Here is a 25,850-nt window from a genome sequence, read left to right as displayed (position 1 = left end):
TGCAAATTTAACAGACGCAAACAATAACGTTGAAAATGTGTGTAGGTACAGAGGGGCGATGCAACGAGAGAAAAGAAGTGCCCCGATTGGCAGTGTACACATCCAACATAGCCTATAGGGTTAGATGAGAAATGTTTGTACTGTATACATGTGACATACGTTGGGGGGCGAATAACCTAAAATAATTGGACGGTCTGAAATGTCACACGTTATGGCCAAGATGAGTTTATTTGAAAGCTTCGCCTCTTCGTTATTTTCAGTTCGTCGAAATAGCTATTGGTATAAGATGAATAGAGTTCTGCGAATGTTCATTCTTTTATTGAAAACTCATTTGTCGATCACGTTAGCCGGACCAAATTGAGCTTCCTTCATAACGACCACAACCTATAAAGTTCTGAGGGGTTTTAACAATGTTTTCACCACTATACAAAGAACATAATATTATTACTTATTGGTAGCGTCATTACCGAGCTAACGCGCTAGATCATGCGCGATATTTATACTCAATTGACTTTTAATAGAAACAAATTGTCAGAAACCCAACAACAGTGGTCTATTACAAGTGACCGTTGCCTATGGTATTTAATACTCAGATGTACCATACAAATACTGCCAGAATGAAACATGAAATCCGGTGTATTCATGTCAGAATGTACAGACAATCTTTCATTTGATAAAACTGAATTATAAATGACATCAACAAAACTGACAGAAACGACTTTAAAAAATCTATGCACAAACTGTGTCTTGTATACAAAATTTAAACCAAGTTCCGTTTGTACGTTTAGCATAATAATACTAACAAATGTTTTTAAAATAGACTAGAGATGTGTAAAAGTCAGAGTAACCTAGTTTGTAAATTAACAATAAAAAAAATTGCAGGTATTATAATATTTTGAAGTGCATAGGTAGTTTGAGATCAAAAAGTATAAGTGCAATAAATTTGTGTTATGAGAGGGTGTCAAGAAAAAGGTAATTAATTTGACCTTAAAAAGAAAAAGATCTAGTTTTTGCTATATTGTTTCAAAATTCAAACACTCTTTTTTAATCTAAGGTCTTTTAATGAGACAACGATTTTTGTTATGTAATTGTGCACAATACATTTTAATGATGGTCTCAGGTCTAGAAATTTTAATTGTTAAATAGTATGTTTTTTACTACAAAACGGCGAGAAATCCTTATTATCTATTAATGTAAAAATATACAACACGTTTTTACATAATCTTAAGTATGTAAATTCGGGAATACAGTAGAATTTAAAATTATTAACGACTCGCCGCGTTATTAAAATTAATTAAAGTAAACCACTGAAAATTACAACAAAAAGTTGCATTTGATACAAAGGAATCATTAAAACAAAAGCTATAGCCTATGAAATGGAGTGTATTAATTGCTGTCTAAGTATTATTTATGATAGTTAAATAATGAAAACATTGCAAAACATATGCAATAATAATAATGATGATGAACCGCCCGAGTCAGTTTGAGTAAATTTCATTTGTTTATGTCACTTAATTATTGCGTTCTCTAACATTAAACTAATTTAAAATTTGAGCATAAAAATACAAATTAGAATACCGAGTGCATCATGTCATGCCAGACCATAATAATACAAGATTAATAAATAAAATGTACATAAAACGCATGTGAATGTTAGGTAACAATTTATCATATGAGTCAGCAATTCGTACTTAAAAGTCCGAGCCAATGATTACAATGATTACACACAAGAGAGATGCCGTGTATCTTTTTTCCCGGTCATATAAATTATTATTGAGCATGTTTTGCAGAATGTATACATCATAAAAGTGTTATATTATTGTCTTAGCTCTAACGCTAAATTATCTTTCAAGTACGAAATATATTGTCAATTAAAAAAAAAAAAATAGTAGTCGGTACATTAACATTTAACCGGACTATCGTGTGACTACAGCAAGCGGTAAAATTTAAAAAAAAAACGCACTGTGGAAGTTTTAGTATCGCTGTACAACACTAAAAGTGGCTGTACGATAAAATATCAAAGTAAAAACTTCCCAGATAAAATATTATCAACAAAAATATTCCTGGTTTAACTATAAATAACTGAATTCAAAACACATTTTTGATTTTAAATGCGATAGATTTCGTGTTAATCACACCTACATAACTATTATAATATTAAAAAATTATATAAGAAATAAATTTCGTTGTTCAATACGACGCTCGTCTTTTTTTAATTACTGACACACTAACAAAAACATATATGGGCCTATAACGACCAAATTCAGAGTTAATTTTTTTTGTAATTAAACTTAAAACATTTTAAAATATAAAATAGTCTTAGAATTTGTAGAAATAACAAATTATTTCTTTTCGAATATGAATAGAAAATGTAAGTAATTTTATGGTAGGTAAAGCTGTAGGAATACAACAAGAAAGGCGAACATATTAAGATCTTAATCAGCGGTTAGATGTAATAGTTTCAAGTTATGACAAAACAAAAATTAGCTAATAATTTCCATCGTTTGCTCATACTCATTCAGCGAAGTTTTTAAATAAAAAATTCAAAAAATAATAAGTTTTTAGTATACAAAAATCATGTTTCGACAAAAGATGAAATGTTAAAAAAATAATGCTTAACATAATGTTGTGTAAATTATGTTATAACAATATTTAAAATACAAGTACAACGTTAGAAATATGTCAATTATACTTAAGTGTGTACTTGTTAATACAGTAATGAGAATTCTTTATTGGTTGTTATATTTTTTTTTTTGGCAGACCATTACAGTCATTTGGCAGTCATATCTATAGGAAAAATTACAATTTTTTTTCCCATCAAACCATTTTTCGTAGTTTAAATACTATGAAGTTTTCAGTGAACAAAATTCTTTTAGAATAAGATGAAGAGTTCAATGATGTTTTTTGGAATACTATTTTGAAAAACGAGCATTACAGCTTACCAAAAGGATCATAATTCATAATACATTAATATTCATTAGCATATAAACAGTGGCGTAACTAGAGACTAAAGCACTCAGGAGAAAGACAATATTTTGCGCCCTTTATTATGTGTTATGGTGTATAGTAAACCGTACAAAAACGCTCTAAAATGGAATGCATCCAAGGGCCCTCCCTGCATCCACGGTAGTTACGCCACTGCATATAGCGTAGAAAATTATTACAATTATTACAATTTTTTCGTTTTTACGTCTGTTACTCTCACCGATCGGGGCTTGGACGGTTTAGATTTGGAACTTTTGGGCTTAAAACTGGGTGCCGACCTAACGCTACCAAACAAGTTGGCCCCAGAGAAAGGTTCAGGTGGTCATTTCTTTCCTCAGACAGTTCCTGCCCGGAGGAACATACTGCCAGTGGCCGAGATTTGAACCGGTGACCGTGCGTTGGTACTCTGCCGCCTTATCTCATTCCGCCACACCACACGCCTGCCCCACAATTATGAAAAACCTAATTTCAAAAAAAATTATGAAAACCTAATTCCAAAAAAAAACGGTAGGTAGAACTTATCACCTTTCCAACCGTAGATGAGCATTGAATAAATGGCTGTCTATAAAAATGTCAACTAGAGGGAGGCCGCTATATTGTAAACAGTTATTGTTTTTTCTATGATATTTATTAACATACACCTAACCTAACATTTTAATATTTATCATAAAAAAATAGAGCAGTATTTTTACTTTCCATGAAACTGTACACAACACGACAGCATTCTAGGTCGGGACATATTTTAACCTGTATGCGCGTTCCACATACTGTGTTCAATGCGTATGTGTTATGTATCTATGTTCATTGAAGACTTCGTTGCATTTGAAATACGAACGCATTATTTTCGCTACAACAACACGTGTTTAGCATCCTCTTAATTGAAAACCTCTAATTTTAGTAATTTTAAAAAGTTATTAGAGCGTTGGAAATTGTTATACTAAAAATGGTCGAACACCGGTGTGTAATATATTATCTAACTTATAATTTCCAAAATAATTATCTACAAGGCAGGCTCTCTACTTTCGTGGAACATGTTTGAGATTAAAAAAAACACTAGCAAATTGTATTATATATTTATAAATTAGCAATACATAAAAAACTACTTAGTATGTATAATATCGTCGTCCCAGTTTAAAACTGCAACAACTCCATCGTTTTCAAAAACGAGTTATGTAGGTTTAATTTTTTTTGCCATTTTACAGTAATTTTTGTTCAAGAACAAAGTATAATCTAGATATATTACTGTTCACTAGAAAACATTTATTTTACTTTAGTACCACATGTTTGTAAATTTGAAAACTTATAATGTTCAGGATGCACGCCTGACCTGAGAAATAAGCTTATACAGGGAGTGAAAAATATCAAGTAGGTACTGCATGACCACGATGTAAGTTGTACAAATATCCACTTATAAGTAAATTATATACCTATCTAGGTATAGTGTTAATTAACAAACACTATTTAAAATTTAAAGGGAAGTAAAATCATAATTTAACGAAGCTGCCATTATAGCCATTCAACCGAACAAGGCCACCAGTACCTACTACTGTTTTTTCTTTTCACACTCGTCCTCGAGCATATTCTGCTTGCGTTTTACAATAGGGTCTTCATAGGAAGTAACCTGTTAGAAGTAAGGTGGTTTGTGGAGTCAACCGATTGTCTAGACGAGTAGAGAAAAGCCAGCGCAAACAATAAGAATACTGCAAAAATACTTAATAGATCATCACACTCTATATACGATCCCAAAAGTAACCGAAACTAAGTAAAAACCATATTTTTGTGAACTTATACTTAATACGATATACCAATAAAACTTTTTTTAGTTTCAGCTCTGAGCTGAGAGGGTATTGATATTACATTTATTATTTATGTATTTTATTTGTATTTCACCGAGAAAAATGAGGAAATTGGGAGAGGGGAATAAATTAGTTACAGCCGAACGACCCGTGCTAACTGTTATTATTATTGGACAATTAGTTAAAATAAATATTATAATTTAGAGCAATACTTATCCAACGCCAGTTTCAGTTTTATCAATGGAGCGATGTTGGACATCGTTGATTGCGTGCAACGTAGAATAAAGAAATTGCTGAATTTAATTAAAACTTCATCAGGCTCTCATGTCAATACTGCTTTATTATTTTATTATTATTATAAGACCAATAAACTACTTAATACCATACAACTACATAGTAATTACCCTGCATAATTGTATTATTTTCGAAGATATCTGTTTTTCTTAATTTTATATTCAAGGAGACCACGTGTACAGCGTATCCTAGACCAATCATTTCAAGGAAAACTAAAATCATTGCAATATAAATATAGTACCTATAGTACAGTTTTACATTCATTCGTGTTATACTTTGAAACTTAACGCAACTTACCATTATTAACGTCAGAAAAATATTGTTTGAATAAACAGATCATATACTATTACCCAGCTAGGAATAGGTTCGGCTAAATTATAAAAAAACCCTCCCTACGAAGTACGAGCATCATGTTAACTCAAAATTAAATTATAAAAAAACTATTGAAGTGTTTATTGTGTTCACAATGCAACAATTAACGTGATTACGTAAACATATAACATGGTCAATATATTTTTATTGTGTTCGTTATCAAAAATCAGATAAAATAATCGGTTTTGTCAACATGTCTTCGAACATTTTTTTAATGATACGGCATTTCTTAATTATTCAGTAACCACCAATAAGTTAATACATTTTGAGAATATAATATATAATTATAATACACATATTAAAAACTATCTCTTTGTACATGCGGTTGTTTATGACTTTGAGATTACAGTGATTTTGTTGATGATCACTGTTTAATTTTATTTATCAATATCGTTTTATAAATTGTGCTGTAATACAAATTAGTGAGATATTGTATCTATTATTATTACATTTTTTTTATCACGCGTGCTTCGTGTTAGAAACTTCTCATTTATCAATCTGAAACCTACGTGGAAAATTGCACCTCTTTTTATTCGGTGTGCCATCTTACTTAATACATATCGTATTACCACCTTCGGCTATTGTATTCTGTTGCTCTCAGATTGCCGCGGCCCAGAGCTACAGTTGGTAATTTACTAAAAATCGTTTTGCAAAGAAATAATTACTATTACTATTAAACAGACTATTATTATTGTTGTTATTATTTCGTACATCGACCTTGGCATATCTGGCCAAAAGCAAATACACATGTGATACAATATTGACTTCTAGCCTGTTTTTGAAAACATTCCTAAACAAATAAAAATACAAAAAAAAAAGTGTTCAACAATTCCAAAAAACACAATGTCGCTTGCTTTCAATTATATGACATCGACGGATTTTCGTGTTATTTTGTTTAACCATAATGGAAAAATATAGATTGAATCACCGCATCGAAAACGATTTTGAACACGTTCAAATTCGAAACAACAAAAAAAAGTGACAACAAATAACAAGATATACTGTTAATCAACAAGATAATTCGGCTTTAAATATCTAATGAGTGATAAGTTTAAAAAAACAATATTTCTCTTAGTCAGGAGCGGCCACAATATTTATAATGCGTAACGATGTCCGTAGATTATTTAATTTTTAGATTAGGTACGTCGACTCGAATAGTTTTGCAATCGGACTTTCTCGACTTCTGTCACTTATGTTACTATGTATTGAAATAGAAGAAATGGTTCTGCAAAAAATGTGTTCAAAATGATTATTATTAAAAAATATCAAAATTAAAACTACGTCATTACGTGTAGTATACTGTATACTGTATACTGTATAGGTAGGTACGATAAACAACGTGTGTACCGAGACTGCTAGAGTAGTCTGAAGTTACATAAATAACATAGAGAGAGAAGAAAATTGAGCGCATGATTGTTACACGTACTATTGCAATATTACAGTCGTATCGGACTTTCTTTTGGTTAAATGTAAAAGATTATAGGCCAGAGCGCTTTCAAGAGATTCCCGTCGGTACGGGATCAGGCCAGTGTACATATGTAGTAATGCAACAAACAACAACACGTATTATATTATAATAATCACGGCGATGTTGACCATCATCATTGTATATATATATGTACAAAAATAGCATTGACAAACCACTTTCTTTTCACTTTCTTTTCTACGGCTAAGGTGGGCGCCCGTTCCATATCAAGTTTTCTATCCCAGTAAATGTCTCTTTTCAAACCTGTTTATACATCTTTCGTGTGTACCCGTGCTTATGTAAAAAAATGTTTAAATAATCAAATAACACCAAATGGCAGACAAAATGGCCTTCGGTTTAAAATATTGCTTCAATTTTTTTTGTATTATGTATAATATTATATACCACGTCCGAATACTTTTCTATAGACTATATTCTAGTATCGGAATGATAAAATATAATAAAAAATGAAAAATAACGACCAGCGAAGAGTAAGGTTACATTGCGTGGTATTAAGGTGTAGCCCTGTCGTTTTCGTGTACAAAAGAAAACGCTGATTAGTGTCATTACAAATGTGTCTTGATAAAACTCAATACGACTTAAAGTGCATATCAACAAGTCAGGATATGTCTCAAAGGAGGGTAAAAAATGCATCAACCTTGAGACCAAACAACAGGAAATTTCAATGAAACAAACAAAAAAATGTGTGTAGGAGGATAAGTTAAATGTTTATTTAAATATATAGACCCTGAATATCCCTGCTGTAGCTCAATATTTACCAGGGCCAGTGAAAAGTCGAAAAATTGTATTTAAAAATATAACATGAGATTTTTACATATTTAATATATTTTTTTATTTAAATTACGTTTTTTATTTTATGTGTTAATATATACAAAAAAAATTCTAAAAATCTGAAACCTGCTGGGTGTATACTTTTTTTTTTTGAGCGGAAGCACCACTTTTCGACAATAAATTCCCAAAATATCCGTCTTAATACATGTTATATTAAATCGGACATATCCGACATAACGCCTCCTATTCTTTAACATATAGTAAATACAATGTTGATATACAATATACATATTACACATTACAAAATGAATTTCATAGTTCCATTGTCGTTTTTAATTCAATGTCACCTGATGCGGACGTTCGTACGGATTATATTATTATATGATTGATAATAATAATAACGTACACCCGCGCCAACCAATAAGACAATATCCTTCATTCGAAAACACATAATGTGTATTATGTTCAGGTAACAGCACGAGGTTGTTGACGGACGTCTATGAATACAGTCAATTTTAAACACCAAAACACCTGCAGAGTTTTCGTACGCGACAGCTGGGGACAGCATTGTGTAAAAAAAACATAAAACACATTTCGAGTACTATTAATACAGACATATGAATTATCATTAAACTATTAAGAGCCAACGGGAAACCGCCTGAAAATATAGTAGGTTTCCTTATAGCACAATAAGTTTAACGTTTGGAGTGTATACAATGGGTATATGACACTATATTGTACCAACACACATAATAGACAAATAAATATATCTTAGCCGTACATCATTATTTAACTAATGTACCTAATAACTTATTAGCCGGAAATTAGCGCACAAACTGTGAAAGTAACCCTAAAAAAGTACATTTATGTACTCGTAATTAAAGAATTTCAGTAGGTCACGTACGCCAGGATAACCATTAACGGTTTTATGAATGTGTATATTAAACATATAAAGCTATATCATAATAGGTTGACTCTTACTGTCAAGTAGTTAGTAGAGTTATTTCATAACACCGCAGCGTCTAAATGGTCTGTAAAAACTTACCAACAAACAATGTTAAGTAATAAATAATAATTAGAGGAAAATTTATCGTTTATCTTGGTGTTATATACATTTTTTGTCGTCGTTACAGAAAGCCAGTCGACAAAATAAAATACTGATACTCATTTAACACAGTTAAGTTCATAATATGAAAATTCACGATCCACATCTCAATTGCACAATTTTATCTTGTTCGTTGAAATAGGATAAAAATGTCCAACTCCAATGCCGGATTTTCAAAGGAGACCAGCGAGACAATTTTTTCTTAAAAAAATTGTAATTAAGAGGCTACCACACAAGAGTTAAAATTTATCAGTTTATTCTCTTTAATTAATTCTGACCAAATATGTAATCCTAAATTTCAATACGATGAAGTGATTTTTAATTTTGACAAGTTTTAAAATATGAATAACTTTTTTCATTATTTACAAGTATATTAAAACTTTTTAAATTTCATGCCGAAGGTTTTTTCCGTCTTACGTTATATCCCCCTATATATACAGTATATAAAGTAAAATATAAAACGGCATGATAAGTCGTGAGTTTTTATTAAAAGCTTCCTGTTACAAAAGTTCCTGTAGTTTTGAAAATAGGTAATAAATGTTTGATTACCGAACCGAGGTTCTTGAAAACCATCAACTGTACGAAGACTTCAAATTTATCAACTATTTTAAAACTAGAAGCTACCTACAGGGTTTGTCAAGTAGTTCACCAAAATATAAAACATATATCGAAAACATTATAATATATTGAAATGAATTTATACCTTGGCCCAAAGTATACAAAGCAGGTCGATGACATTATTTAGATACACCCATTTGAGTGATTTAATAGTAGATAACACTTTACACACATCTCACACTCACAATACCATACAAACAAAAGTCAAAGCAATGAACTATCAAACTTGTTTACATTACGAGCGACTGCACAAAATGAAAAACATTATTATGGACAATAATTATACAGTGTGTACTGCGTTTAACTATTGGGTAGAAGAATTTTTTTATGTAGTAAAATATTTATCAATCAAAATCGATGTTGGTGTAAACGAAAAATAATGTTATTGAAAAAAAAATATTATAACTGTGTAGGATCAAAGCGGGTAGAATAATGGCGGTTAAACACATATTCAATTATAATAATTATTTTAATAATTATTAAAATAATAATAATTATTATTATTAATTATAATAACGCGACGGCAAATTTCAAAAAATAAAACATGTTAAAAAAACATTTATATTATTAATTATTTTGTTTATCGAAAACTCGATTTCCGCCTCTTCGTCATATAACGTTGTTTCTGCATCAAATAACGATAAGCCGTCAACTATAGAGTACCTATGCAAATTAAAAAATAAGACACACATTTTAATATTATTCGCAAAATCGAATAAAACATAAAAAAAAACATACACGTGTGGCTTTTATACACACCATGGATTCATATTACATCTGCATGTTACACAGCATGAACTATATTATACAGGTGTTTTTAAAATAATTTACATTTAAGTTAAATTGAATTAATACTTTATAAATATATTAAAATATATATTCTACAGACAATAAATACTGATGATAAATACTTTCCATACTGAAAGTTTTTTTTTTGTACGTAAATATAAATATAATGTATTATGTAAATATGTCTGATGGGCGTAGTCCCTATTTTGTATTTATACATAGGAATTGTAGCTCACATAATGTAAATTAATACACCCAACTGTTAAAAGTGCTCACTCTACTTACTTATCAGTGACTTACTTTTTTTAACGACTTAATGACTGAATTTTGATAAATTTACGTATGATTATCATTAAATACAAACACTACCTTAATGTTAATTATCCTTGGAACAAAGAACAGAGTAGAAGAAACAAAAAATATTATTATTTATGTTGACTATTATTGTTATATACTTCATATAAAAGAATATATATGATTAATTAAAATTTTAACGACGTGCAGTTCATTTGAAAATATTTAATTGCCATACCACATTACTGTAAATAGGAAAATCACATTAACTTCTTTATTATACCACCACCAAGCGCCAATAGTAATGTTGAAACAGTTGTAACATTTTCACATAAAATATAGGATCCAATATTATAATAGTTTTAAAGTTTAAACGCAGTTTTAAAACTTTGAACTCTATAATAATTATTATTGAGATAAAATAGTAAACTCAATGTATAATAAATTATAAATAATAATAATAACTAATTTATAACTGATTGAGATTCTTATTTAATTCTAATTACCGTAATTCAATACTAACAAATTATGATGCACGTATTTAATACGTTTTTGTACTTTATATAAAAGCCAAAGTTCAAAGAATAAACTGGTTTTTATTGTTCCCTGTGACACTAAATGTTTAGATATTATCTTAAGATTTAGATATAGCTGCTTACGACATATTGTGATCGTTGAAATAACGAGTAACGGATTATATTTATGTACCGCAAGAAACAATCCTACATCCGTCTGTTTAACTTGTTAAACATGTTTTCTTTCTGTCAGTAGGAATAACTAGTTGTTTTTTTGGACGCTAATCAATGACAATTGGCACATATGGTAACGTGGCCTCAGATGAGATGCCAACAATAAATGACCATTCGTTCTCACCACATGGTTTTCCATACAATAAGTAAGACAAACCAGACCTCACTAGAATAGTTTTCACTCTAAACGCTATTAATTTCTCTTTTGTCGTTTTTGTGTAATTTTCATTTGTTAAAATAAAGAAAATTTACATCTTAAATTAATTGTAGGGCATCCGCCTAGTTAACGACTGACGCCTGCTAACGGAACACATATTAGATGGATTTCAAACTGGTTTCTTCGACAAAATATGGTATTAAAATAATAAAAAACAAAATTATCTGTACCTCATAATTAGTTTTTCTTATTTATGTAGCAGTATCGGAAAAAAGGATATTAAAAGCCTAATCCGATTCCGAGCTTGATAGATCAATAAGATCAATAAGATAGATTCAATAAGTTATGCGTGTTAAAACTTTAAAAAGCATAAATACTTGTTTGATAAAAAAATCCATATTTGATATTTCAATTCTGATATGCGAAACTACTCACACCTCGAACTAAAATCGACAAAAATGGGCCCTTCTTTATGCTGGTAACATATTTAAATAAGTTTCAAAATAACAGCAGTGGTCAAAACGGTGGGAAAATGTTATCTATCTCATTATGTTGTTTTGTCTAATATAATGCAGCCTTCCTCCTACTAAATATTTGTACAAAAAAAATATTATGTTGTTTTAGAACTAGACATTATAATTTATATTTTTTAGAAGCTGTAGGACGAATATTGATTATCTTTTTTTATTGTATAAGATGCCGTTTTTTGAATTCGTGCTTTAATTAAACCTTCATATTTTATTGTAAAATGTAAACAAAAACCCAAATTAATGAAACACAGCTAGATAAATAAGTATAACACATAATATATGATAATTTAATATATAAAATATCAAAATACACTAAATTGATAATCCACTTGGGAAGTACCCAATTCGTCTACACGCAGTAGCCTATTAACTTCTTATTAATTAACACCGGTAAGATAACAGAAACTTCTAATTCCTAACTATCCGGTGCTATAGAGGCACATATACTATTAGGCTACAAGTATAATATAGATTAGTAGAATTAAAGCACATTAAGGAAGAAAGAATATCGTAAATGGTTCTTCAAAGGAAATTTTTTGAGCATATGGCACAAATAATTTGACTATACAATATATTAGTGGCAAAAATCGCAAATAAATATTCAAACAGCGTTGATTTACATAGAATAATAACCAGTCCTAATCCAAAAACAAAATAATTAAACCTTGTCGGGTAATTGAGAATCTAGTCGTTATATTTCGCAAGCATTGTTGTTATTATGTTATGCAACTATATAACCCGGTATCTATTGACACCAACACCCAATATGTTATTATTAAATCATTGATGAATTGGTATTGTTAAGTTATGATTTTGAATCGCTTTCGGCAGGCCTAAAAGTACAAATACATCCGCCTTACAGCCGATTCAAAATATAAGATAATTTTTAATGTTCATACAATAGAAAATATTTATTAAAAAACACTATAAATAGTTACAATGTTTGTGTCACACGCGTTGCTATATTTCACGCCTTGACCAAGTTAATTGTTTTTTTTTTAATTGTGCGATTATATAGGGTCAGAAAATAATTTTTTGTCATTTCGTCTCCCACGCAAAACACTCATTGTACATACTAAACGATAATAACATATTACTGTATGTAACAGACCGGCTATAACAACAATATTGTTTTTAAATAATGAAGAAAATCCTAGTGCAGAATGAATACAAACACACAAATGTTGCACAATATAATTAAAAGTCAAGACTCAAGGGCGAGATTGTATGTGTGTTGATGGAGAGGATACGATGGTATAATTATTTGGTCCGTATAAATAACGGACGAGGGTCGACGGAAATATTTAATAATGACCTTATGGTGTTGAATAATGGTCGATTGTGAATAATTCTGAGAAAACAACATTTTAAAAACTGTCTTATAACAATATAACAGATATGGACAGACATTTTTAGAGACAGTGATTAAACACATAGATAGTGATGAATACAAAACATGTTTAGTTATTTGATACCATTTACCTCTTTTATATTAATAAAGAGTTAAGTGTTACCAATGTTTTCTGCAGAAAGGAGATATGTCTTTTATTTAGTTTTTCGTAGTTCTGCAAAATTATTAAAAAGTGAATAAATTCAACTTTCTGCAGCTGGCAATTTTTTTTTTTTTGCTACTATCCCAGTATTCTTGTCACCAATATCAAACATTTTGTTATTAACTTTTTAAAATAAGGGGTAAAACGTCCTTGAATGAAACACACTGGTGAATCATAAAAGGGACATATTATGTCTCCAATGTGAGTTGCTAGGCGACGACGGTGATGTAAAAAAATATAGTATAAATCCCAAGCGATAAAAACACATAGGTAGGTATATAAATAAATAAATAAAACTGCGCCAGACTGCGAAAGGCAAAACGCATATTCGGTTTCCGAGAATCGTGACAAACGCCACGTAAGGCTACTCTCGTCGTTACGTTTTATGTGGAACATTTTTCTGGCGGAAAACAAAACATCATGCATTTATAATATATAGCTAACATAAATGTGTAATATGTACACATACACAAGATAAAAATATAATGCATAACATTATGGTACACTTGACGCCAGTTGACGTCACGTTGACGGCCAGTAAAAAATACTCGTCAGAAAAGGACATTTTGTAAAATCATTATAAGTAATAATAATAAGAATTATTTGAAATTAAAACAACAAATTACATAATTATTCAAAGAGTACGACTCATTATCGCACGCAACGTAACCAGGGACGGATATAAGCGGTAAGGCAATAACCATGGCTTCAATATACTAGGTTATTGTATAATCCCCACTTTATTGTATTATCAATTCGCAAAATTGTAGCGTAAGGTTATATCATTGTTTTTTTGATAAGTATATACATAATACCTTTATAAAATAAATAAATTTGATCGATTGACCCTTACACTGTCATTTTATTTTTATAATCTGAAATGTCGATGGAGAGGGAGTAAAGGTGACCGTCACGCATCAAGCGGATTTTTTGCAATAGTGGTTATCAAATCATTTGCCGCGCTTTTTAAAATATTTTTAAACAAAAATCTTCAATGAATGTATGGACAAAAAAAATAAGGCGTACAAAAATTTGAAACTGTACAATAGCTCGCTGTAGGTATTATCGCGATACAGTTGCACACGTTGCGGAAAATGGTCGCAGTAAAATGAGAACCACTGTTTACAAACAGGGTGAGGCTCGAGCACGACGGCGGCCAACCGCCACTTCTTGAGTCGCGGACTATTGTATATTTAAGCCACGACAATAGTACTTCAAAAAAATAAAATCAGAGTTTTATAACGGCTCAACTTAGCTCATCACTCTTGAATTAAGAGTTTATATGGAAACGAAAGTCGTTTAGAAATAGATAATAAGTCAAGTATGATTTTCGCAATACTTTGGTTGTGCACATTTTTTCATGTACTGATACTAAAATACCAAGACAGCCACGTCAATAAGAATTACCCATGTCCACGACAATGCGTGTTTAGGATAAACCGCTGCGCCGTTACTTGAATAGGAATGCCATTAACTAACTGATTTCGGATAAGTGCACTAAGTAAAACAACTTACCAGAGTACGATGAATTAGATGTCTCGTGCAACTTGAATGTGAAAGGTATGTGCACTTTCATCATTTTCATTTGTGGAATCCTAGGCTGGACTTGATGCACTCCGTTTCCGCCAAACATCAGCTCTTCGCCGTGTAGCCAAAATACTGTCATGTTCCTGCGAACAAAAAACAACACGGTGTTATTAAATACACAATATTATTATGAATACAACGGATATACTTAAGACACAATACGATAGTATTCAATACTACACCAATGGAATTAAATTGAAAACCGCCGTACAGCTTAACTTTTTGTTTGTAACAAATCGCTACGCGAAAGAGAAGCAAAAACACTGAGTGTCGAATGGTCGGTCAACCCTAGAGTCCAGACCAGTTTTTCGAGACATGACCAAGTTCACTGCACTACCTATAGATGATTATTAATCTACACGTAAGTGGTTGTGCGCATGGCGGTGGGGGCAAGTCACAGAAACTCGTCATCGGGGTCATCGCGCTTAAATGCTGACAAATTTCCTAAATCCGTTAAAAGAACAAGTCACCGCGGCGGTTTAACTTCCAAATTTGTTTCTTGTAATGTATTTGCCATGCTCGAAAGGGGAGGTTGAAATTAATTCGAAAAACCACTCTTCCTCCAAAATACACGAAGTCACATGCTAACAAAGCGTAAGTGTTCAGTTGAACAACACGTTTGAGAATCATTTGTCCGTTATAAATAAACTGGTTATGGTTGAGGCTTGCATAAATTAAACGCCACGCACTATTTTTGTGGAATAATTGTAATTCCACAAAATATATTACATGTTTATACATACACAACCTAATAAAATTGTTAAGATATTTATTTTCGCTTCCCACCCTCCTACCTAAATAAGGCATAATCGCTAAAAAAAATAGTTTTAAAAGAAAATTATTCAACGTCATCTTTCATTTTTCATTAAAATAATACGTTAAAAGACTTTAGTTTTTGTTTAGGCGGATACAAACTCTAGAGTTTTAGAGCTTGAGCTTCCCCACCTTAGTCATTTTAAAACAACTTTTCAACCTGTTTGGGGTTTACACAGTTTTGAAAATGAATAAAAGTTAGTAGCTGCATCAAACAAATAGGAAAAGAAAAAACAAGGATTTTTACAAAATGTTTAATATGTTAAACAATTTCGAATTATTCTAAAATATTTTGAGAACCTTTTACATTTAATTTATATAAATATAATATATGATAATACGATGTTTGTTCGAAAGTTTTTATTCAGCCAATATAATATTTTTAATTTTCTAAAAAAATTGTATTAACCATCTGCCATTTCTTATGTATAACTAACCATTCATTGTATTATAAATGTTGTTGAGTATTATCCTTTGTTAATGAAAAAAATGACTATCCATGTATTGAGTTATTGATAAGATGTCGAGTAAATCGGCCCCAACATTTGTATGTTTTCTGCTATAGTGTATGTAAATCTGTGATATAGCCGACCTACCTTATTTAAGAGGTAAATGTTTACAAATAACAACTGATATAACGTAATGTACATAAACCTTTATCAATATAATACAGTATAAACATTTACTATCTTAATGAGCTATTTTTTCATTACAGAGATAAAAAATCAGCTATCAAGATAAACATTATCTTTAGAAAAAAAAATACCCGTAAAGTCTAAGCGTTTGCGTCATGCACTCATTAAATTATAACTTTCCGTTAGAAACCATAGAAAATAACGACTTTTAGAATTTTGGTAATAATATTATTATAATTATATCTTGGGTACATCCACGTAGTATATGAATCACCAACCTGTCGGTGCGGTGTTCATTTGTTTTCGATTGCCAACATAAAAAGCTTTCAAACCTTTCCTAGAATTAAATTAATTAAAATGTGTCATTATAAGCACACTCGGGTGTACTGACGGGAAAAAGGAAAACGTAATAAACATAAAACCTTGCTATATGCAAAAAAAGTTCAACGTATGTACCTTTGAAAATAATACAATTATTTTTTCAGTAAATGGAATTTTACATGAATATTTTTAGAAACCAATACTTCAACTCCTAATAAAGCTGAATATCACCCACACGCAGTATAAGGCAATAGACACAGTGATAATTAAATAATGTTGATTAATGTCATGAACCATACACGCTATTGATTTATCGATATTAGCGCTAAAATTATATACCAATATACTATTTATATCAACATGAATTCATGTGTTTTTTTGGATTTACCTATAAATGTTATTGTTTGCCCTTACAGTTTGAAAATATTCAAACAGGCTCTGTTATTACCAAAGTGCGTTGATTTTCTGAGATACAATTAAAGAGTAAAAGAACGCATTGCCTAAAAAGACAAAGAATGTATGCAGAGAATCAGGTAGACGAATTTACATAAAAAATAAAAATAATTGTATGACTCACTCGGTAAATTTCAGTTACATAAAAAACCAATGCGATTTCATATACATCAGTGACTAGTTTTCACAGTCTGCGTATTGGCCTACCGGCGATATACAGTGGGATCATAACATCTCCTGGTCGGGAAAAACGAGTTTGTAGTGTGTTTTTTCCGTTACTTTTATTTTCTCTTCTCTCATACGGCTAAACAAGTTTTGCGACCGTCACAAGTCGATACAATCACGCCATAATAATAGCATATGCATGTGTTGACCTATTAAACCAACTCGTTCGACCACCGTCGTCTGATGTCCCGTTATTCCCGTGCTTCTCTTAGCCAGAGCTCCGGGAACTACGACCGACTCTAAGTCAACCGTGTTTAGGTTATCATTTATTGCCGTCAATTATGCTGTTCTAAATATGCATAACGGTTACGATCGATCGCCCAAGGTCGACGGCGCGAACGTGCCTTGTGCACTGCGGTCTTAAGCGGGCCATACACAAGAATTACAATGATGATAGTCCTCTGAATTGACTATCCTATTAGCGGGCATTATCCGACTAATGATGTCGGTACACGGCAATCAAGACAGTTAATCTCCGGTAACCTATATTGATACTCAGTACTGCAGACATATACTATTCCTAGCACAAATTTCAACCGACACAATGCATCTATTTTCGATAGCATACTAATGGGGCACCTGTTGTAACCTGGTCAATAGTGAGTGTCAACCATCTTGATCATTGGATAAAAAAAATCAAACATATTTTTGAAATTCATCAGTCACAAAATTAGACTGTCAATCATCTTTGATAACTCTATACCCGCGGTCAATTCCGATTTTCATTCCAAAAGTGCATTACCCAATAGGAATTGACAGTGTTCACTACAAAGTATAAACAACGTTGGTTATTAATGTTGTTGCTTCGAAAAACTTTACCTTCTCGGTTCGATGAAAACTGAGAAGGCAAAGTTAAGTATCACATAGTAGTGCGAATTGACAAGTAAAGTTACCGAACAAGTTTTAACGACTCGACCAGGCGAGATTAGCCTTTGCCATAGTTTTAATACTTACTCCGGCTATAAACCGAGACTAAACTATCCAACAGATTGTGTATAAACTACCTAACGACGAATACGAGAAACGGAGGGTAACTATAAGAAGAGTGAGAGAAACACAAACGCCAGTCGAAAAAAAGGACTGATGACACGTCGTGTGTATGTATATTACGCAAACCATTCAGGGGTCATCGCAGTCGGTGAAACCAGCGCAGAACAAGGCTATGTCCGCCATATAATTTTGTTATAGGTATATTTACTGTATGTATGGCGTTGATTTTATAATATTCATGCCCTCAGCAACTATATTATGTAGTCAACAACACTTTATTTGTGTACCTAGTTTATGTCTGTATAATACTCAGTATGTTTTGAAAGCAAAATATTATTTTTAAATTGTAGTCATACTTATCACTACACTGATTTGCAATATTAGCTCACAAAGCCCTATTTGAAAAGGGACGGATGTTAAAATCCAAAAATGTTTTTCCGTCAGTGAATAACCACACATTTTTTGGTATTATTCCTATATTGGTAGCATAAACCTGCACAGGTATCATCAAGGAATTTTTTTATAATCCTAATAGAAACAAGTTTTTTAAAATGTTGTAACTTTCCCCGAAAATTTAGTTGAGCTACGGCCTTGTTAACATTTAAAATCTAAACTACTAAAGTGTAGACCCATTCAGTATACGTATCTAAAGATGTATCTAACTAAAATCCCTGTAATATCAACAGGCAACGGCCAACAATAAACATGTTTATGTGATTGTGTAACCCAAACGCAAGAACTATAAAATAAACATATATTATCTATGTTAAAAACTTGTGTAACTTTTTATACAGAAATAAAAAGAACATTTTTTTTAATTATCTTTATAAATATGTAATCCTATTAGTTATTTTCATATAATATTCAATATAATTATACCCGTGCAATGCAACCGATTATAAATCAGGTTTTAAAAGAGCTGGCTATACAAAATATTATATTTTATGCTTACAAGTATCTGTAATTTTACATGCTTTTCAAGCAAACACATTTTTTAATTTAAATTAGACTACTAACAAGTATATTTTTGAAAATACTCATGGTTCCAAGTTATATATCTATAGTATAAAAGTAATCTATAGTAGTAGGTACCATCAAGGTGTACTGAATAAATTGTTATAAAACAAAAGGCTGAAGAACATTTTAAAACAATATTCATCCAACTCATCGCTTAACAAGATATTTTAAGGCCAGTTTTTTTTAAACGTAGGTAAAAAGAAAAATTGAACAGTTATATAACCTTAATAGGTTCGTTCGGTGATAATAAAAATATCATATTTATAACCTAACACACACGTTTACGCCGCCGCTGGTAGTCAATTAAAAATAATATTACTGTAATAAATTCCTATGTCAGCAGTAAATAATTTTCAGTTGCAAGAAACGTCCTTAAAAAAATTAACCTATAACAGCATTAATAGCTAAAGAAACACATAAGTAAATTTAGACTCCTTTTAAATGATTAGATTCCGCTTGTTCGCATGCGAAAATATATGTTATTATCGGATAATTATCTTTGAATGCTAAAAACAACATAATATAAAGCAGGTGTTTTTTTTTAATTATACACAACGTGCTGTGGTCAAAATAAAACAAAAATTGATCGTTTGGCTAACTGTAGAAATCGTTAATGTTGCGGAGAACGCATGTGAAATCGCCTTACAAGTTTCAACCACTTACACCAAAAAGAAACCGAAAATCATTTGTTGTTAAACATTAACGCGGACAACCGAAATTTAGACCGCACCACGCAGATACCGAAATTTACAATACATACAACATGAATACATAATTTGTGGTTGCATGACTTGCGGTCAAAGTAAATGATTTATAAATCTTACTATAAAAAATAAATATGTATATATTATTAAAAACACAAAGCAAATTATTAGCTTAATAATAGGTACCTAGGTAAAAGTAATATATTTTTTTTCCAGGAGATATGACGGACTGGACACCCTTTAAACCCTTTTAGACCTTTACTGTAAATTATAACACTATTGCGATACGTTTACTGGAGTAAAATGATCTACACTTATATTATGCGATAATAGTTTACACAACACGGTACATAGCGGAATAGATTAATTAATAATTTCATACATTTGATGCTTATGTATTTTTTACTGCTGATAATAAGTGCTAAAAATTATCAGTTCATAAGTTAATTGTAATGTTTATTTTACAAAAAATGTAAATGCTATTAAACGTGAAATCGTTTAGATAGTAATTAATGTACGATGAAAGTACAGTTTCAAATGCAACAGCTATAATAATAGTTTATATTTATTATACTATAATTCATCCAACATTATCAGTTCTAGACACTATAAGGTCTATTATGTATGGCATAACATGAGTTTCAGAAATATTTACGGCGAATACCACCGTCCACCGCGAGACAGTAGGAGGGTCAATGTTCTACACGCATCAAGACTCTAGATACACAGACATCAAGACAAGATTCCCATTCAAGTTGTAAGGCAATTGGCACTGCATAACGGTGTTATGAAAAGACTAAATTAACTGACTTGGTATCTATCTACTTTCAATACTTTGGACGGTACGTTAAAAAAAATAACAATACAATCCCACTATTCACCTATCAACTATTTCAGTGAATCTATTAAATATATAAACAAGAATAATGTCCACGATGTTCACCGAGCTAGTACATATTAAACTGGATTTTTCTTTTAACAGTTTAAATAGTTGTTTAAATAGTACACAATATGTAAGTGAGCCAATCGTTTTCCGATTTCGATTAGTTTCTGGGTTAACTTGGCATCTATCATACATCTGATTGTCCACTAAAAATCGTAACTATTGAACATTACAAGCCATTTATTATACTGATATACCAAGTAGTTAGTACACATATTCGTTATGTATCCCAACGAATTGTTAATAGCTTAAAGTAGTGATTTGTTAAAGCTAATTAGTAATTACCGATATCTTGTAAAATGTTCTGCCTTGATAATTAAAAACATTTAATTCAATAAAATCGTTTAAACGAGATTTCGATTTATCGACTTTCCATTCTCTCCGTTTTAATGATAAACTAAAAATACAACTTTCAATTTTAATTCAAGCGTATTGCGATAATGTGATTAATTAATTGCTTTTTTTTTACAATTATTTTTAAGTACCTAATAGTTTTAGCATTTGTAACTATTTGTATTTTAAGAGAAAGTCGTAAGTCTCAGTAACATAGTATTATTATGCCCTCGCGGACTGTTACGTTCTCAAATGCGATTTGAGAATTTCAGGTCTAATTATTACTCTAAAAACAAATAAATATGTAAAAAAAAGCATCAGTAGACAGTATACTTACTGCTATGGTAAAATACTTCTGTGGATAGAAGCTACGTGTAACATACAAAACAATTCTTATTGACAATGCAAAATTTAAAAACTAAACGGAAAATTACAAACAACTTGACACGGTCCTTTAAGAGTAGCAATTAATTAAAAATAAACAAGCGTGTTGTGCGCAAGATAAGTGTTATTAGTTTTCCTGATAAATGCAAAACACAGAATAAACCGTTAGAACGATGACGAAAAAATTGCATAGTATCGACAAGAGCTGTATTAATAATACGGTTAAGGGAAAACCGTTTTTTAATTAAAACGATGAATATTTAACATACAGTTCGTAATTGTATTGCAGATTTGTACTAAAAAAATAAGCCAGTAAAAAAATACGGGCGTTTGGCCTACACGCTAAATAAATCATATATCATAATTATAATATCTAGTTATTAAATATATAAAATCTGAATGCAACGTCCCATTTGAAATAAGCCTTGTCTAGACAAAATTGCATATAAAAAAGTGCAATCGGGGTATGAAGGAACACTTGACTATTAATAGGTATTCGCCTTGTTTTATTGCATAGCCCGTTAAGGAGTACGATAATAATAATTGAAAACACCAAATAAATATAAACCATAAAATAATTATTATTTTTTTAATATAATACTGTTGAATAATATCGACATTGTCGGTCGATGGAAGTGACGACTACACTGACTTCAGTACGCGAGTTCCATTGGAATTACACGATCAATGATACTATATTTTTATTATATAATTATATAAAGACAAACGACGAATGGTGTCGACCGTTTGCATAAATAAAAGAATTATCACTTGGAAGGACAAATGTACTAGCCGACGTGACCATGGACGAAAAACTTTTAGGCGTCATTATGTTAATGATAAGAAAAAAAACACAACCTCAACACGGACTTCGGATAAAAATCAAGACTGATGAATTCGGCGGACAAGATTAACGAGGGGTCCTAGCTCCTAGTTTTTTCAGTCAATTATTATTTTTTATGATTTCTTTCTAAAGTTGTTCACATGTTCGGGCTCGAAAATCTTTGTTATCCAGATTCTAGTTCACGTTATTTTTTTTTTTTTTTTGGCAATCGCACTATTTTTCACTTACAACACAGAAGTGCTAGTCGACGTACCGTTCCTAAGGATCCAGCGGATTTCCGTGGCACAACAAAATGGGAATAGAGCCAAGAAGTCTTTTTGTTTTTCTCATAAATAGACACGCGTACTAGGAATTTATGTATTTAATAAAAATTAATAGACGAAATTATTTATCTTTGTTTAAGAGTACTCACATATGAGATTCACATTTTTTATTTATCGGTGCTAATATCTAGCATAATCATTTATTTAATAATGTTGTACAAGCGTATTTCTACAACCGTCTCAATCTAGACCCGGGTAAAATAAAGTAGAAACGGTTTGCGAAGATACCATTAATAATATAATTGGTACCAAATTATAATTGGTCTTGTTCGAAAACCAATTACTAGATATTTACTTGTGCAAACAAAAATTAAATAACCATAAACGCAACTTTTGATCCCCTTAGGGATGCCTACCACTTGAAATTTTTAAATTATTACTCCCGAAATATTTGTATTGAATCATTTATATTAAAACAAGTATGTTAACATGATATTACATAAACATTTACGGTTTTCAATTTTAATTCCCTGTACCTACTTCCGGTCCCGTAATCGGTAATACATATTTAAACAAGTGCAATTGGTATTCTAGAATTTGAAAAAATCGAATTATTCGAGTTTTGAAGATACAAAGTTCTAATTTTAATCTCAACTCTAATACACACACACGGTACACCTTCAGTCTAGTTTTCAGATCTTACAACTTTTGGCCTGAGATTAGTGTACAATTTTTAATCTATAGACAACGTTTATATAAAATTATCTAACGGTAAAAAAACTTTTAACTCGTGAGTCCATACAAAAAAAACGTATTGTAAAGCCAATACTTTCTCAATTACTTATAAAAGATAAAAAAAAAACACTATACCTATTTATATGCAAAAATAGAGAAGGGCATAGACCCCAAATAATTCTGTATTCCCTCTAGAAAGCAAAACTCAAACTCATTTCTTTAGTATTTCTGAATGAGAATATCCTTTTAAGATTAAATAGAGGGTGTGTGGGTATACTGCTCAGTCTGTCATAAATCATAATCATAGCCCCCATCCCTTAAATTAGTCACCAAATTTTGACTATGCAATATGTACCTATTAAAAAATATACCAACACTGAACACAATGTACCTATTCTACACTACAAATTCGTAAAGCATTTGAGCAGAAGGAAAAATTCCCGCAGTGCCCCCCTCCTTTGAGGAAATTTCCAAAATTGTTCAAACCTATGCCGAACTCATGTAGTCCCCGAAATCGCCACCGATTCGTACATAGTTATAAGTAATTTAAAAAATTTACAATAAAAATAATAATAATAACGTTGAGCTCATTGTGATAAGGAGACTATGTCGTTATCAGTATGTATTTCTCGTTATCGCAATGTTCGCTACAACAACAACCGTGTTTTTAAAGATGTAATCTATAATACAAATAAATAATAAAAAAAAATATAAAATAATAATATGTGTACACGGCTTGCGTGACTCACCTCATAATCAACAGAAACATTGCGCAGAAACATATGATGACGGCCAGCACCGACAGTATGTTGGAGAACTCGGCAATGGACACGAGCATGGCGAACGTTGAGAATAACATGGTCGCTGCGAGTTCAACCGGACCGCGATTTAGTGTTCAAGCTAATAAATGCACGCAGATTTCTAAAAAATGTAAATTAACAATCTTAAAAATTTACAACACGTTAAAGCCGAATTTGAGGGGCGCGAAAACCCCTTGACGAGCAGTCCAACTCATATACCTAACAGAACCCAAACGGACGACGTGTATAACGGCGAAGTTCTTTCGTTATTTTTATATTTTACTTAAGATATCTAATACAATATTTATTAACATTGATATTATACTATGTGTTGTAAAAAAAATAAACTATCGTCCCGGTTCGATGTCGGTCTCAGAAAATTTGTTTTTTGTTTTGTCGGTTTTATTTAATAACGCACTGATTAACTCAAACGGCTCACGCGCAGGCGCACTAATAATGTTATTGTCGCGATGATAATGTCAATATTAATTTACGTTATTATAGTATATTATTATAATTTATAAAATAATGTGTTGTTGTGATAACAGTGGCGGCCGCGTTGTGATAACAGAACGGTACAAACGCGCTCGGCACACTAAGCCGTACGCGGCGATAGTAGTATTATTATTATTATTGCGTTTTTACTGCGATAGGGTCGTTGTCGACGTCGTGGGCAGCTGCTCGTTCTTATAGGGTGCGGGGGCGACAGCGGCGGCGGGTTCTCGTTCCACGGTCGCAGAGATGGTATTATTTTTATACCTATATATATATGTATATATATCGTTATTGTGATTATGTATATATGATAATAAAAATAGAGAGAGAGTGTATACAGCGATAACGGGCGTCGCGGGAAAACACACACACGCAGAGACACTGAACGCCAACGGACCGCGCGCGTATCACACCATTGTGAACAACCGCAGGTCTCCAACGGCAGGCAACCAGTGAATGTGAAAGTAGCGCGCCGGTCTCGCGTGCCACCGCCGCCTTCCCCTCCCGTACTTTACCGATTACCACTACTGCGACCGCCGCCCCTCCCACTCACGCTGCCTCCCCGTGTTATTAATTAATTAGTATTCAACAATGACGTATATAAATAATGTCATTATTATTAGAAATAATATCATTTTTGTTTACTCCGGCAAGGAGAGAGAAACAACGAAAAATTTTGTTTTAACCGAAGGCGTCTACTGTACCTACCTACTTGCTGATGCCGAAATTCGAAAAACAAACAATTTATAAAATAAGTAATGACCAAACTTCTACACATTGATTCGTGGTCTAGAAGTCGAAGATACAAA

The 25,850-nt window shown here is 31.5% G+C and overlaps 1 protein-coding gene across 2 annotated transcripts in view; it reads right to left on the bottom strand.

Annotated features, from left to right (window-relative positions):
• LOC126844483 (cell growth regulator with RING finger domain protein 1-like) overlaps positions 1-25,481 on the bottom strand; it is a 45,150-nt gene extending 19,669 nt beyond the window's left edge. Inside the window, exons 1-3 of one of the 2 annotated variants that reach the window (XM_050582719.1) lie at positions 24,766-25,481; positions 24,496-24,667; positions 15,015-15,169 (exon numbers count right to left, since the gene is read on the bottom strand). In XM_050582719.1, the coding sequence (XP_050438676.1) occupies positions 15,015-15,169; positions 24,496-24,605 (265 nt within the window). In that variant the 5' untranslated portion in view covers positions 24,606-24,667; positions 24,766-25,481. Of the gene's footprint in view, positions 1-15,014; positions 15,170-15,234; positions 15,368-24,495; positions 24,668-24,765 lie in introns of those variants that run through there. The other variant, XM_050582720.1, reaches the window with a different exon arrangement.
• Between the last annotated feature and the right edge of the window lie 369 nt (positions 25,482-25,850).

The sequence above is a fragment of the Adelges cooleyi genome, unplaced genomic scaffold (genome assembly GCF_023614345.1).
Source record: "Adelges cooleyi isolate 19-005CV unplaced genomic scaffold, UGA_ACOO_1.1 ACOO_flye_CR_arks_rails_tigmint_CR_PRNA_651, whole genome shotgun sequence".
NCBI lineage: Eukaryota > Metazoa > Arthropoda > Insecta > Hemiptera > Adelgidae > Adelges > Adelges cooleyi.
The sequence above is the reverse complement of the archived record's forward strand: the minus strand, read 5'-3'. Positions and strand labels throughout refer to the sequence as shown.